At 41.0% G+C, this 15,654-nt stretch overlaps 1 protein-coding gene across 5 annotated transcripts in view; it reads left to right on the forward strand.

Annotated features, from left to right (window-relative positions):
- The window catches only part of PDS5B (PDS5 cohesin associated factor B), a 43,041-nt gene extending 27,452 nt beyond the window's left edge, over window positions 1-15,589 (forward strand). For 4 of the 5 annotated variants that reach the window (XM_078600990.1, XM_078600989.1, XM_078600991.1 and 1 more), the window contains 15 exons: window positions 483-641; window positions 761-829; window positions 1,563-1,699; window positions 2,576-2,699; window positions 3,134-3,338; window positions 7,153-7,267; window positions 7,838-7,970; window positions 8,862-8,981; window positions 9,207-9,269; window positions 10,063-10,208; window positions 10,775-10,901; window positions 11,976-12,388; window positions 12,889-12,978; window positions 13,323-13,497; window positions 14,877-15,589. In XM_078600990.1, the coding sequence (XP_078457116.1) occupies window positions 483-641; window positions 761-829; window positions 1,563-1,699; window positions 2,576-2,699; window positions 3,134-3,338; window positions 7,153-7,267; window positions 7,838-7,970; window positions 8,862-8,981; window positions 9,207-9,269; window positions 10,063-10,208; window positions 10,775-10,901; window positions 11,976-12,388; window positions 12,889-12,978; window positions 13,323-13,497; window positions 14,877-14,915 (2,115 nt within the window). In that variant the 3' untranslated portion in view covers window positions 14,916-15,589. The remainder of the gene's footprint in view (window positions 1-482; window positions 642-760; window positions 830-1,562; window positions 1,700-2,575; window positions 2,700-3,133; window positions 3,339-7,152; window positions 7,268-7,837; window positions 7,971-8,861; window positions 8,982-9,206; window positions 9,270-10,062; window positions 10,209-10,774; window positions 10,902-11,975; window positions 12,389-12,888; window positions 12,979-13,322; window positions 13,498-14,876) is intronic. The other variant, XM_078600992.1, reaches the window with a different exon arrangement.
- Window positions 15,590-15,654: the final 65 nt, after the last annotated feature.

Genomic DNA, 15,654 nt, shown 5'->3' on the forward strand with positions numbered 1-15,654 from the left:
AATAGATGAGGTCCCCTTCCTTTGGAGTCATTCTTTTTTTATTGTGGAACATAATCTGCTGTATGTAAAAGGATAGCCAATACTCTCTTTCTGCAAATCATTTTCTTCGCCAAAGTTGCCAGTTGGCAACACGCTATACAGAGGTGACCACTTAAACGTTGGCAACACATTTATAGCCTTGGTGATACATTTAGCGCCTAAGAAATTGTCCACAAGCACTTTAACTGATGAAGAGCAGATAACATTGTTTTATACTCGCACGATATTCATTGCACACAGTCACCAGATTGAAACTAAATATGTTTCGAAAGAGAGGCCATTACCTGACATGTTACCAAACTGTGAATTGTTAATCTTTCAGGCAGTGTTTGTTAAGTGTTTTCTGCCAGTTTTTACTATAGCAGGGAAGAATGTGGTAAGAGTGTTTGTGGCTGAACCACTTGTGTTTTTTTAAACGTGCCTTGCCTCGAAAAATTACGCAGCCACTAAGCAAGAGCCTGGATGCCAACAACCCGGAGCAGTTGACCACACCGCTGGTGTCCATCGGACATATGGCCATGCTGGCTCCAGAACAGTTCGCCGGACCCATGAAGGCCATGGTGGCGAACTTCATCGTCAAGGACCTGCTCATGAACGACCGCGTGAGTTTAGATGTGTGTGTATGCAAATATGCGTATTTGTTGGCTAAAGATGTACATTTGGTGTCTCTTCATCTTTTGCCACGTAGACTTTTAATTGCACATTCCTTTGGTGAATGTAGTTTCCTGGGAAGAAGATGACAAAGCTTTGGACTCCAGATGAAGAGGTTTCTCCTGAAACGAATGCCAAAGTAAGTTACTCAACCGCAACGTCGAATTGTGTTGGATTCCTATCACTCATGTGAGGAATGCCAATATACTATGCTTTTTATATTCACACAGCATGATTTAATTGGCAACCAAGTGCTTTATTCAGTGTTATACTTTGTCTCTCTCGTACATTTTATGGGTGTCCAAACGTACGTCATGCATGAATAATAGGGCATTCTCTAAAGTGTTTGTAAAAATGGCTATTCAAATGAGTATAGCTTTACTCTTTGGTTCTTTCGGTAAAGTCACGTAGATAGAAAAATAATAGATCACGACGTTTCGATCGCAACACAAGCAAGCAATCGTCATCAGGTGCGACAAACACAGCAGGAGAACTGCCGATTGCTTGTGTTGCGATCGCAACTTCGTGATCTATTATTTTTCTATCTACGTAACATTACCGAAAGAACAAAAGAGTGTGGATTCCTGCAGTCACGAAAGCTTCAAATCAAGATTGAGTATAGCTTTTGGCTGGTAATAGTGATAACTGATAAAGACGTGGGAGTGGTTTTGTGGCATCTCCTTTCAAAACTGTATCTGACCTAGTTGCATACTGTTGCTATTTTTGGAGAATTCCATCTTTGAAAAAGCACTTCTGAATAATGAATGCTGATGGACGAGTAGTACAGCAAATGCACGAGAATGGAAAATGTAAAAAAAAACTACAACTTTCAGTTACCACCATGATGAATATGCACTTTCCTTCTGGTATAGATTCAGGCAATAAAGCTGATGGTGCGCTGGCTTCTGGGCATGAGGAACAACCAAAGCAAGTCGGGAACGTCCACATTGCGGCTGCTGTCAGCCCTCATACACAGCGACGGAGACCTCACAGAGCAGGGCAAGATCAGGTGTGTGTTTATGATTTGATCGGAAAGCATTTTATATTTAAAGTCCTTTTAATGCCTCGGCCTCTTTAAATTGTGCAGCATTTTAGAGGGAATTATGAGTTGCTGTACAATGAAAATGATCCTTTGTTATATCTGAGGAAGGATCAAAGTTTTTGACAGTTAAATACATTGCATAAGAAATGCTTATCTAATTGCGCTCTGACCTGGTTCTAAATGAAGATTGTGGATGTGTGTAAAACATTATTGAATTGATAGCGTATTTTAACTGGTAAGAGAAAAACCTCGTGCGAAACGGCCAGCGCAGTTTTGGAGTCTCCGGCCCGAAGACCTGGAACCAGTTATCGGCAGATGTTCGGGATCCATCCTTCAGTCTGAGCCAGTTTTGCAACATATTTAAAACAGTGTTATTCCACAGAGCTTGCTGTGTGATCAGTGCACATTCACGATGGACTGGACTCAATAGTGTGCGATAAGTCAGACTAACTAAAAGTGGAATAGATATCTTATGGGGAGATGGATTAGTGGTGCAGTAACGCTGGTTACTGCACCACTAATCCGATGAACCTGGCTACCCAAGTTTGATTACCAGTCATGGCTAATGTGTGAGTGATAACTGAACTGGTCCTAGTGTCTCCCCCCCACAACCTTTTCCCCTTCAACTCACCACTGTGATCAGGTATTGCCAAAACGTCCACGTCCGACATGGAATGCAGAGGATTTAATCATGCGGTGAACTGACAAAGGGCTGTGAATTAAATCATATTGTCATTAACATCTAGTATATTACATATTCAGTTTGATTTTGTTTGTTTGAAGTTCTCTAATTGTTTTCACCGCCCCTAACCCCTTTCCTGTGACTATCGCCCACCAATGCAGCAAGTCGGATATGTCCCGCTTGAGGCTGGCGGCGGGATGTGCCATGCTGAAGCTGGCACAGGAGCCGTGCTACCATGAGATCATCACACTGGAGCAGTACCAGCTGTGTGCACTCGTCATTAACGTATGTTACAACAGGGTAGCCGCAGCACATTAGTTTCTGCCATTAGATGGTGGATTCTTTCTTGGGAGGTCACAGCACCCAAAAATTTAGAAGTGTGAATAATTTTACTTGGAGAATGCCATTCATAAAAAAATTATATCAAACCAGTTAGATGGAAGTGAATTTATTGTGATTGATACAATATTGAAAAATTCTCATTTAAATAAGTAAAAAATAAAGGCTTGTCTCGCAAGGCAAAAGCTTGCGAAGGAAAAAAGTTATCGAATACAAAAAGCCACTCAGCCGTGCCACCACCACATCTATGGTGTCTGGACCGAGTGATGCGGATTTGCCACATTTCGCAATTCACTGCCCATGTGCAAGCAAATACCAGTGTGACCCTCACGTGTGCGAGCCTGCCTAATGCGTGCACGTTCACTATGTACTGTGCACAGGACGAGTGCTTCCAGGTGCGACAGGTGTTCGCCCAGAAGCTTCACAAGGCCCTGACGAAACTGCGCCTGCCCTTGGAGTACGTGGCTGTCTTCTCGCTGACGGCCAAGGACCCTGTGAAGGAGAGGCGCGCCCACGCCCGCCAGTGCCTCGTCAAGAACATCACTCTGCGCCGGGAGTACCTGAAGCAGCACGCCACCGTTGGAGGTGAGGCCTGCGTGTTTACGCGTCTCTGCCAACAACAGCACTGCTCGTACAGGCTCAGGCTTCAGTCAGGACGCAGGGTTTCATCTGTCTGTTCATCTTGCCGAGAAGCACAAGATATACGTCATGTGGGGTGGTCACGCGGCTGGTTTGCTCGTGCTTTTGTTGGCTGTCGAGTTTTGAATTTAGAAACTTGCTGGAGCGCCCTGGGATTACTCATCTGAAATAGCTTCAACTATAAATGTTTTTTTAATCCGTTATGAATCCTTGTTCTGTTTACAGCGGTTTTGTAATTTTGGCATCACAGGGGCCTATCAATGACTGGTAAACATTCGGGCAGTTCTGTGACTTGGGCAGACGTTTCAGACACTTTATAGATTTTGGTCATCAGTATAATTATGAAGTAGCTTGTTTACATGGGCATAGCAAAGGGGTGGCCACATTTTCCGACCCAACGAAACATGTACTAGAATGTTCATATGGGCGAGAGTCACAAGACAGAAACATTTGCGGTGGCTACTTGGCCAGTTTGTTCGCGCTGGTTAGCCATGGAGTTTTGAATTTATAAATCGGCAGGAGTGTTCCAGGGGTACTCATGTCTGGCCGTGCTACCACCGGCGCCCTCGATCGCCGCTGGTTCTGCAGATTTTCCTGTTTCAAGTAAAGTTATTTTGAAAAGTAAAAAGAATACTGCATCTCGAAGCCACACTTGGGAACTGCATACATCTACCTGGGAGCTGCATACAGCTTGCGAGCTGTAAATCAGATGGAAATAATTTGTCCACATTTCTTGATAAGGGGGAAATGCTCTTGAAATTCCATCATGGTGGATGTACTGGAATGTGATGGCCCATTCATTTGAATGTGTTTGACTTCATCTATAAATAAGCCAACCATTCCAAAACTATAGATAATTGCCTTCAAAATTACAACCCATATCTATTTTTGGGAGGCATTTGACATTTTTATTTGGAGTTTACTAATTTGTTAGAATTGCCCATTAGAAATTATGTATTATTTTTAAAAGCACTTCCTCTGAGAATCAACATTTTAAATGACAAATTAGAGGGATAACGATCTAGACTGGAAATAGTCGCACTACTATTGAAGCTATCACAAACTTATACGTGGGATTAAAATTGATTTTTATATGCACGATAAGTGCATTGAGTTGCCCATGTAAGGATTGATGTTTTTTTGTGTATGTTATGTATTTTTTTATTTTTAAATCTGCAGCCTCTCGAGTCTCGACATTTACCACATTAGCATTGACTTCTGCATTGTATCATGACTCCTGACTCTTTGGTTCTTTCGGTAAAGTCACGTAGTTAGAAATAAATGCAAATAAAACAAATCACGACGTTTCGATTGCAACACAAGTAACACAAGCAATCGACACGTCGTGATTTGTTTTATTTTAATTTATTTCTAACTACGTGACTTTACCGAAAGAACCAAAGAGTATGGATTCCTGCAGTCATGAAAGCTTTGAATCAAGATCATGACTCCTAATCATGACAATTCATGATATATCGTGGCAATTTGCCTGTGTACACTTTTGAAATTGTTAATAATTGTCAACGATCCCTTGTTAAACTACCTTTGCCAATCAAGGAATAATGCACTTGAAAATAAGTTAAGTGAATAAATGTATTGGTGTTGTATTATGCATTTCGTATGCCATTGTGAATTGCTTTATACTGTGGCTCCTGAGATATTGCAGTGTTTTCAAAACACTTAACTAGACTTGCGGTTTTCGATACGATCTGATTTTTTACAGAAAACCTCCCGTTCATGCCTTTACTATACCTGACACAGCTAGGCTGTAAAGTTAAATTCAGAATGTGGGCTTATTCAGAGTAATGTGTTTGTCAAAATGTCCAGTGGCTTTGTGCAATCACATGTTGAGCATGGCTTGGTATGTAGATTTTTTTCTCCTAATATCCATTTCAAGTCAGCGCAAGCCTTGCACACATTTTTGGAAAGCTCTTCACAGAGACTGCTTGGATGTTTAAGATTATAAATAGTTTTTAAAGAATTTTTTTTTACTTGCAACATTATGTTAATTGTGGTGGAAATTAAAGGTCGTTATGTTTATGTGGAGTAATTTAGAAAGGAATTTATTGTCCCAATTGTAGGTCAGTGCAACTGGAACATGTTAGTACAGCCTGTGCCTTTACTCATAAATAAGAACATAGGCTATTCGTAAGCAACTTGGCTGGCTGTACCACGGTAAAAAAAAATGCATTCACTATAACCTTGCATGACAAACATTAGTCTACTGATGGATCATTTACAAAATTAAATTACAGTTAAAACAAATATTCTTTACTGCTACAGTAAGCCAAAAAGCATCCCCTTAGCAAACCGATAAGTATAATGTGGAATATGGCTTTTAAAACTTAAATATTGTAAGCATACATTTTTTTATTTCCTTGAAGTAAATTGCCTGTATATTATCAGTTGTATTTTTATTTGTTTTCACGTGTCTCTTAGCAGTAAAGATATTTAGTCCCCTAGCTTTATCTCTTCAAGTGTGAATGTAATTTTCATGTCACGTTTCTAGATTTTGAGAAATGGCCAAGGCAATAAATAAAAAAACACAAAATGCGAACGAAAATTACTTCTCCATTTATTTTTTCAATCACAAAATAATTAATGCACTTTTCATTTTTAAATTTGAAATACTACATTGCTTTATTTGTGTCCATGGAGAGAAATGGATTATTTATTAACCCACTGTAAAATATCTCCAGTCATTTTAACACGTAGGCTGACGCGACCAGTATTATTCATAATAAAGGCTTTTGGGTTAGATCTCGTAAGTATAAATGTGTTGCAACCCTCCACCACCTTCTGTTGATAACTTAGGTAATTCATCTTTAGTACAAGACACTAGTTTTTTTATTTTGGGTACCGTACCAAATCTTACTTTAATGTTTTGAATTGCAGAACATGCTTGCCAACAAGGACACTCAATTGATTTTCATAACGATGAAGTGTTATGCAAAACTAATTATTACTGGCCAAGACTAATCAGATAATCTATCGAAATTGAGAGAAATACCAATAATGTTAACCGCTCTGATAGCTACAGACTTAGCACAGCCTGGAAGCGTATTATTGAGTAATACACAATACATATTACATTTCCTTATAGAAGAATCACATACTAATTAACTGATTACTAATCTATTATATAATTACAATACCCCCCCACATCCGCGTCTGATCTCGAAACCTGATGAGGTTCAATGATGACGTTGTCCTGCACTATTTAAGACCGGAAGCAGGTGGATGGCTTCACTATTCTGGCAAATTGCCCGAAGATGCTGGATGTAATTACCAGCGAAACGTCGTACTCAAATTCTAAGTTTTGTGGATTCACTCTTCAAACACACCAGTGGGCTGAAGAAGTAACTAATTGGCGTTTTGTTAACGTGACACATTTTTTACTGATTGGCCGTGTGGGGTGGTGGAGGGTTGCGACACATTTATACTTACGCGATCTCACCCAAAAGCCTTTATTATGAATCTCCAGTCATGTTGTTTTTCCTTTAGATTTTTTATTGCATGAGTGATTGCTGCAGCACATCTACTCGTAATCATGATGCCAACATACACCACCCCATAATTGTACTACATCGTAAAAAGATAGCAGAATATCGGGCCAGGCAATCCGAGGCCTCTCAAAAACTTCACAGACTCAGAAATAATGTGTTGCAAGGGTTCAACTCTTTTTGGCCTAATGAGCGTGAATCATCCAGTGACCGCACCTTGCCTTATTTTTGTGTCTGCTTTTCTTAAATCCCGCCAGACAAGCTACTGTCCCTACTGCCGGAGTACATGGTACCCTACACAATCCACCTACTGGCGCACGACCCAGACTTCACCAAAGTGCAGGACGTGGAGCAACTCAAGGACATCAGGGAGTGAGTACTTATTTTTTTTCTTAACACGTTTTTAGAAACTGTCTTCAACCTGCGGCATAAGTCTGATGGACTGTAATGTACAATTGCCTTGCTACAAAACTAATTGTGTTTGTTCTCTTAGCATGCATTTTTGTCACTAAAGCATTGTTTATTAGGATTGTGTTCAATGGGCACTGAACCAAAGGATTACTAAACAGTTTTTTTTACTGAATTTTGGTTTATCAAATAGATGTTTGATCATTTGATTTATTTGGCATAGTGTTAAATAGGCTACGATAAAAATGTAGTTCCACCTAAAAATGGATCTTTAAAACCAAGATGAATTATTGTAATTGTGCTTTCATTTCATTTTATCAATGTAATCCTGTGAATTGTGCAGACCATGTTTTTATTCTGTGTGCGCGTTTTCGGAAATGTAAAATGGTAATGTAGAATGTGCATTCATCATAAGTCCTCCGGTATTATTGCAAATGGGAATCGTGGGTGTCGTATTTAATTACTGAGAAGCACGCTGCTGCTATTTCTGTTGTAACCAAATCCTCTTGTGTCATCCTTGCGACGAATGGCCAGGTGTCTGTGGTTCATCCTGGAGGTTCTCATGACCAAGGATGAGAACAACAGCCACGCTTACATTCGAAAGATGGTGGAGAACATCAAGCAGGCCAAGGATGCGCAGGGTCCAGACGATCCCAAGATGAATGAGGTCTCATTTTTGAAGTCTCACGCGTCAAATTATGCAACCTGCCAGCCCCATGGGAACACTGACCCAAAAATAATATTGAATAACATCGCATAGTGCGTGTTTAATCGAACTTCTTGTCCGATTTTTGAAATATGTGCGCATTATAAATCGTGATTAGTGTTATTAAGAATTACTCCAAAGCATGGTGCATTAAGCCTATGCATTATAAAGCATCATACCACATTAAATTATTATTCGTGCATCGTCAAACCATGAAGATCGATGTTTTGTGGCTCTTGCAGATGCATACCTACGCTGCATGTGCCAGGCACTCTTGACACAAAATTTTATATTCTTAATTTCAGAAAGTGGGTTTTTCTGTTGTGATAGATTTCTTTTGGTTTACAGATTTTAATTAGAGGGCTGTTTGTCTGAATTATTGTTGCTTTGAACAAGTGCCATTGTCCAAGCCATTAGTCTGCTGTATGGTTGTCTGTTTTAATGACGGTGCTGGTTGTGAATGTTTAACACATAGGCATTCGCGACCAATATTCATAATAGAGTTTTTTTGGTTTTAGATCGCGTAAATATATAAATGTGTCATTAAAACCCGCCACCACCCAACACAGTCACGTAAACAGAACATGCCAATTCGTCACTAGTACAGCACACCGGTGTGTTGGAGAGTCAAGCCACCCAGATTGTAAATGTTGTGGCTTGGCTCTCCAACACACCGGTGTGCTGTACTAGTGACGAATTGGCCACGTTCTGTTCACGTGACAACCCTGACTAGTTGGCTGTGTCGGGTAGTGGCGGGTTTAAACGACGCATTTATGCGATCTAACCCAAAAAAAAAACTCTATTCTGGTTGGAAATATAAAAATGTTGTCCTTGCGATGTGTGTCATTACAGAAAATGTACACCGTGTGCGACATAGCACTGCACATCATCACCAACAAGAGCACAACTTACAGCCTGGAGTCTCCCAAGAATCCTGTGCTTCCCACAAAGTTCTTTACGCAACCAGACAAGGTCAGGAAAATCACATCCCAGGAAGAAAAAAACAGCCAGGTTAAATGAAGTGAAAGTAAATGTGCACAAGTTCTTACTGGTCAGTGTTATTTTTTGCCATACCTTTGATGTGCTCAATGAATGCAGGTCGTCATTGGCTTGATGAATAAAGTGGTATGCTTTCACTCAAGGTGGATAATAAACTATAAATCTGTGATGTGATGGTCGTTTCATGTTTTGTTACAGAATTTTAACAATACCAAGTGTTACCTGCCCGAAGAAGTAAAAGCATTGTTTTCTCCAGGAAAGGTAACAATTTAATGTATTTTCGATGCAAGTGAAGGTTGAAAAAACTGCATATTTGTTTACAATTAATAACTTAAAAACATTTTAATTACCTTAATAAAATAATTATAACGGTAGATTCAAAGGTTTTTGTGAAATTAATTATTCTGATTACACTGGCAAAGCGCCAAATTAATTAAAATCCATAAAAAAAATTACAAATCTATACAAGAAAAGCGTAACATTTATAGGCATACTCTTTGGGTCTTTCGGTAAAGTCACGTAGGTAGAAAAATAATAGATAACACAAGCCATCGTCCTCAGGTGAAACAATACAGCAGGCGGACTGCTGAGGCAAGAGGAAATTTATAGGCATGCAATAAAACATTAAAAGGGATTCTGCTATGATTTTAAAGAAAATCTCTTAAGGGAGAAAAAAGCAAGGTTAACCGTCCCTTCGTAATTGTCCTTGCCTTCATGTCCTTGGTTGTTCCAGCTCATGTTTGTCCGCCTGCGGCTTGTGACGTGTGCTATAAATCATATGTGCTGTTGCTCCAGAGAAGTTACTGCTCGCACTTCCTATATTCCCACATGCCGAGTATAACGTTCGATGTGTAATTATTCATTTTCTCATTTAAAAGGAGAACACAAAAAACCGCAGTATGCCAACCCAAATTCCCTTTATCCACACCAGTTATGCGCAAGCGCTCGGGCATACACTGTGCCGGATAAAAATCCCATGCTACCTGAATGGGTTGTTCACTTGCATTCAGAAATTAATGTTTTACATAAAGGAACTACTGTTCCTTTGCCGCAGGCCAAAGCACCAACGGTACTGGGCACGGTAAACAAACCACTGGCGACTGCCGGCAAGCAGGCGCAGACCAAGTCATCGCGTATGGAGACCATGAGTAACGACAGCAGCAACTCGGCGCCCAGCTCTCCCGGCCGGGGCAAGCCCAGGTGAGGAATCGGCTTCTGGGCACCACCGCCTTAAACTTCCCCCCTCCCTCCCACCTTCCAACATTGACAGGTCGTGTCACTCGACCACTTGTCAAGAATGTAAAGGAGGCCTATGCTAGGGTAGTGTGAGCAGTACATGTGAACGCAGCAACATTAGTGATGGCACACAGCCCTCCATAATTATTATTGTGTACCTATGCGTGGTGTTTCAAGGATTTTCCGCCAAAAGAGGATTCCGTGCCAAATGAGGATTCGAATGAAAGGAATAATACATGTGATTTTATTTATTTCTGCTCACAATGCCAAGCAATGATTGTGTTGGTTGCTGTTGTATTTTAAATGAGTGCATCACAGATACTGTTTGGGTTTTAATTGAATAATTTTCCAAAAATTATGTCCAACGTTTTACAATATCTAATCATTCTAACCAAAATAATTGAAAACAATTCTTAGCCTCCCAAGTTTTTATTTTCTGCTGCAGTTAATGCATTAGTAGCACATTTGTTTATGTGCATACTCGGCTATTGAGTGCTGCTCTTGTTGATTATTGTCGTTGTCACGTACAGGACGCGCATGGGGTCAGAGAGCTCGGAAATTGATCACAGCGAGAATGACGACAGCATAGCAGGAAAGCCATCTGGCCCGGCCACCAAGAAGCCGGAGCGGAGGAAGGACGAAGCGGAGGTCGCTAAGGTGTGTTGTGTAACCTTGACTATCACTTTAAAGTCAATTTTCACATGAACAGTCTGAGCATTGCAGTTTAAATTATTTTCACAAGTTAAACAGCCGTTTGTTTTATCATGTTGCATATTCCTTCAAATTAAGCTGCCGAGTATGGTCATCACCTTCCTTTTGTCCTCCATTCTTAATGGTCACGATTGTTGTGTTTTTGTGAATTGCTGCACCAGTCGTACACCCAAATATCTAATGAATGTATTTGTTTATCCACCTGTTAACGTTTGGTCATACTCATGGAAAAATTATTAAAAGTGCGCATTGAGTATTTCACGTTCATAGTTTTCGTCGGGCTTGATTAATGGATATTAACCCAAAAAACCTATATTATGCAACAAAAAAACAACTCGTTATTTAACTTAATGAAAACTGCATGTTCTTTAAGTTTATTTTTGAAGTTTATAAGATATTTGTACTTGGTGTATCTCACACTGACCTCATCGTAATTTTAGTATTCGTGCAATTTTTATAGTGCAAGGCTGTCACGAATGCACTTTGTTTCACATATGACCAATGTTGCTACGTGGCTTTACCCAACTAGATCATTTTCTATAATTTTCAAGTATTTTTTTTATTTGGATCGTGGCGTCGGTGGTCTATTGTTTTCGAATAGCCATATGGAATCTTTAGTGTCTCCTGCGAAGCCGACGACGCGCATTTTTGGTTTATACTAGCAGCCCGCACACCCTCTCCCCACTTTCCCTGCCACCTCCGCTCCCCTGGACGGCTAGCTGACGAATATAGTATATGATAGTGTATCATCCATGGCCGGGGTGGAGGGTAGGTGGGGCTTGACGTCAGCACACATGAACCCGACTCAACCCTGTGGGATGCGAGTAATGTTATAAGAGCCAGCCAGGAATCGAGGAAGCCAGCCAGCAAAACAAAAAAAAACCGTAGCGGTCAATGGGCTTGAACTGTGAACCCCTGCAACAAATGGCAAAAATGCTACCGTTCGGCCATGTCACATCCTCCAGCACTAGTGGTCATGGAGGAGGCAACTCCAAACAGTTGCTTTTTCATGCTTGGCAGGCTGAGGCTGAGAAGGTCAAGGGTCGCAAGAAGTCAGTGCAGCCAGAGGTGGCTGGAGGAAGCGGCAGCAGCAGCGGGGACACATCTGTTGTACGGGACGAGAGCCAAGTGGATTCGGACGCCTCTTCACCGGCGCTGCAACAAACGAAGCAGAACCGCCGGGGAAAGAAACGCGGGGAGGATGACGAGGACGAGTCCCAACAGGGGGCTTCAGCAGCTGGGAAGAAAGCAGCCCGTGGCCGAGGAGGAAGGACGGCAGCCGCTGCAACGGCAACACCGCCAACAGAGGAGACGGCTAAGCCAGGAAAGAGAGGCCGTAAGAAGGCAGCCAATGGTTCGGATGCTGACTCATCACCGGCGCCTCCCAAGGGGAACAAGAGAAGCAAAGCCATGAAAAAGGACGAGGAAGATGAGTGAGTGATGCATAAATATCATCATAATACATCCACCTCACCGTCCCAGCATCACCCATCCATCACTCGCCAATGCCTTGGACGTTTGTTCAAGTGTTTTTCTCATTTGTCGCTGTAGAGCAGTGTCTCATTAGTTGTCATATCTGTTAAATTAAGATCGCGTTTTTTTCTCCAGTCTTATATAGGTTGATTGTATGTTTAGTTGGCCGAGTGATAGGTGTTAGCTTACGAAATAAATTTTGACTTTCACTGGCGGCATAACCGCTGTGATGTCTTTAAATGTGCATATGACACTGAGATCCATTAAGGGCACCGTATAAATCTAAATGAATATTATATTTTTAGTGTGCTGTTATTAAAAAGCCACTCCATTGGTATTAATATCGCACCTCTATCCCCAAGGAATTATTGAATATTGCAGTTAACATCCCACCCTCAACAGTTGTGTTTGCGCAGCTCCTTGCGGTATATTTGTGAGGGTTTTTTTTATGACTGCACAGAGCCGATTCCCATGAATCTGCCGAGGAGGCTTCGAACACAAAGCGCCGTAACGTCTCCAAAAAGATAACCAAAAACACCCCATCTGACAAGTAAGTAATTTGGACTCTGCAGTACAATTGGCCGGATTTAATGATCAGAACTGTGAAATCTGGGTATTTACATTTTTAGTTTTTTATGGAATTGAATATTTGAATCGTGCTTATTTTGGGTTTGCATTGTGACACATCTCACATTCTTTGAATCCTTGTGCTTTCTGCCACCCTACCTACCACTCCCCCTGAAAGTCAGTTTATTTAGCTGGTAACACAAAACCATTTACATTTCTATGAAGTACTTCCTTCCCTTTGGATAAAGCAACATTGCCAGAAAACTGTTGCCAGTACATTTTTTTTACACCAAACTTGAAAATGTGCTTGTGCCGGCCTGTGTGCAGAGAACAGTTTGTGCTGGGCAGTGAAGGCGAATCGATGCAGGAGTCTCAGAGCAGTTCCCTCGAGACCAACGACGTGGAGAAATCGTCGCACACCGAGGATACATCCGTGGAGCCAGAGGCCATGGAGGCCGAGGATGATGAGGATGCTGACGAGGAAGCCACAGAGACTCTAAAGGTAACGTTTTGACCTGCTGTAGTGCAAAATGCTGCTGGTCTGAAAATTTCTGCGCCAGTTGGTGGACCCTCGCCCTATTCCATAATCCCCCAAACCTGCTTATCTCCCCATACATGGGAATGAAGCTTACATTATCATTCATAGCTGTCTCGTGAGCCTCAAAACCCATTTCTTTCAACGTATTTACGAGGGAAACCTAAATTATTTTTGAGGCTATGTCACAAGGGTCCTGCATTGGGAGTTTGACTAATTATATTGTAATGGAAAGAGTTTTGCATTGTGTAGGAGAAAACTAGTTCTTTCGAGATAACCCACATATATGAGAGGATAAGGTCTGCACATGTTTCACCAACTTGCTGTACTGCCATCTTGTGGCAGTATCTTGCAAACCAGTGGGTTTGGTATGGTGTTATGGTCCACCAATAATTTATTCAAAAGTGCTCGATTGCAGGCATGACACTAAAACCAATTCTGTAAACTTGCTTTGGCATGTTATTGCCTGCTTATCTGGATTTCTGTATCTCTAACCCAGTGCAAGAGCACTGCCTATTTCTTATAATCAGGATAAACATGTGCCCAGACTATCTTTTATAACTGGCCAGTTTGACATTAACAAAAATAATTAAATCATACATTCATGTAGTCTGCTACTGTTCATGCTCCGTATATACATTTTTAAACTGAGGTCTGACCTACTTCCTGAATCTCTCTTGCCAAAAGCATGGGTTGGGTCACTTTAAAAACCGGCTGGGCAGAAAATTATCGAGTAAAGCTGCATTCGTAGTTTACATCTGCAGCAAGGGAGGAGAGTAGTGTGGCTTGTGCCTATTACTGTGTGCATGTGTATGTCAATCGTCAATCTACTTCTGGGCGAGGGCCTCTTTCCCTCGGTATGTGGGTCGGTAGCCCTAACCACGTTTCACCACAATACCTAGTGCGGGCTGAAGACTGAACGGATAGGTGTAGGAATATAGCAGTGCAATACAACACTGTATTTTCTGAAATAGCATTGGCTACCCACTTTGTCGCCCTGAAATCTATAACAACCTGTTTTATGCATGGTGATTACCCATCCCTGGACTCTATCCAGGCTCAAACTTAGCTTCCAATGTCCCAAGATCAGATGCATTCTGGGAGATTTGGTCATAAGCTTTTACTCAGTGTTGCTGTTATTGGTTAATATATATTTTTATTGTAAACATTCTGCATGTTAACAGTTATAGAATTACAGATCAGTGTCCCTTCAAATAATGCTGGTAAATGAAATTGTGCACAATTATTTGACTATGTAGCATGCTTTGTATATGGAATAATATATACTTAATATACTTATCCAGTCTTCTTGCTTTAAAATGTTTTGTTTATTTGCCTCTTTCCAGGTGAAACGCAAGCCAAGCAACAAACGGAGCCGCAGATAGATGCCATCGCCTTCATGGGGTTTAAATATTTTATTTTGAACAGCCCATGCTGTTGATTCAAAAATCATCACTTAAACCCTTTTTCTGTCCAATCTGTGACCACACCCTGCCCAGCCAGGAAGTATTCCTATATATCTATTGGCAATGCATCAACCCCATTCATGGCTTTATGATTGCCAACATATTTTAACTTACTCTTTTCGGTGGATGTCTGTAAATAGTTGGAACCCAGATAAAATTTGACTTAATTGATTATAATGAACTTGATAGGAAATGTTATCCACCTCCACGCTACTCCCCAGCAAACTTATTTGCTCTGTTTCAATGAAGACTTGACCACATTGCCCTTGGTGTAGAAGCACTGTGTTGTAGATCACTAGTCATTGCTTTATAAAAAAAATAAAAATAAAACAAAAACTGTGGAGGCTGTTTAGGAAGTTGTGCTAATAAAGCTTTTAATGAAGTCTGCTTTAATGTGTTTGCGACAGCCACTGTCTTAAACGTTAATTCAGATCACCAGTACGTAAAAACCATTTTGGGATCAAGAGCTAGTCAAGCAACTGGTTAATTGCTTGGGATTTGTTTGGCTTGTAAACATTTACAAAATGTTGCCTGTTGGGAGTTTTATCTGTAGCTGTCACTTCCTTGTAATAAAATAAAATCTTTGTTACATATTGTTTTAGTACCGGCTAATCGGTTGTTTTGTTGGAATTTCCTCCCCTCCTCCAACAAATTGGTT

The sequence above is a fragment of the Lampetra planeri genome, chromosome 15, assembly GCF_965212315.1.
Source record: "Lampetra planeri chromosome 15, kcLamPlan1.2.h2, whole genome shotgun sequence".
In the NCBI taxonomy this organism is placed as follows: Eukaryota; Metazoa; Chordata; class Hyperoartia; order Petromyzontiformes; family Petromyzontidae; genus Lampetra; species Lampetra planeri.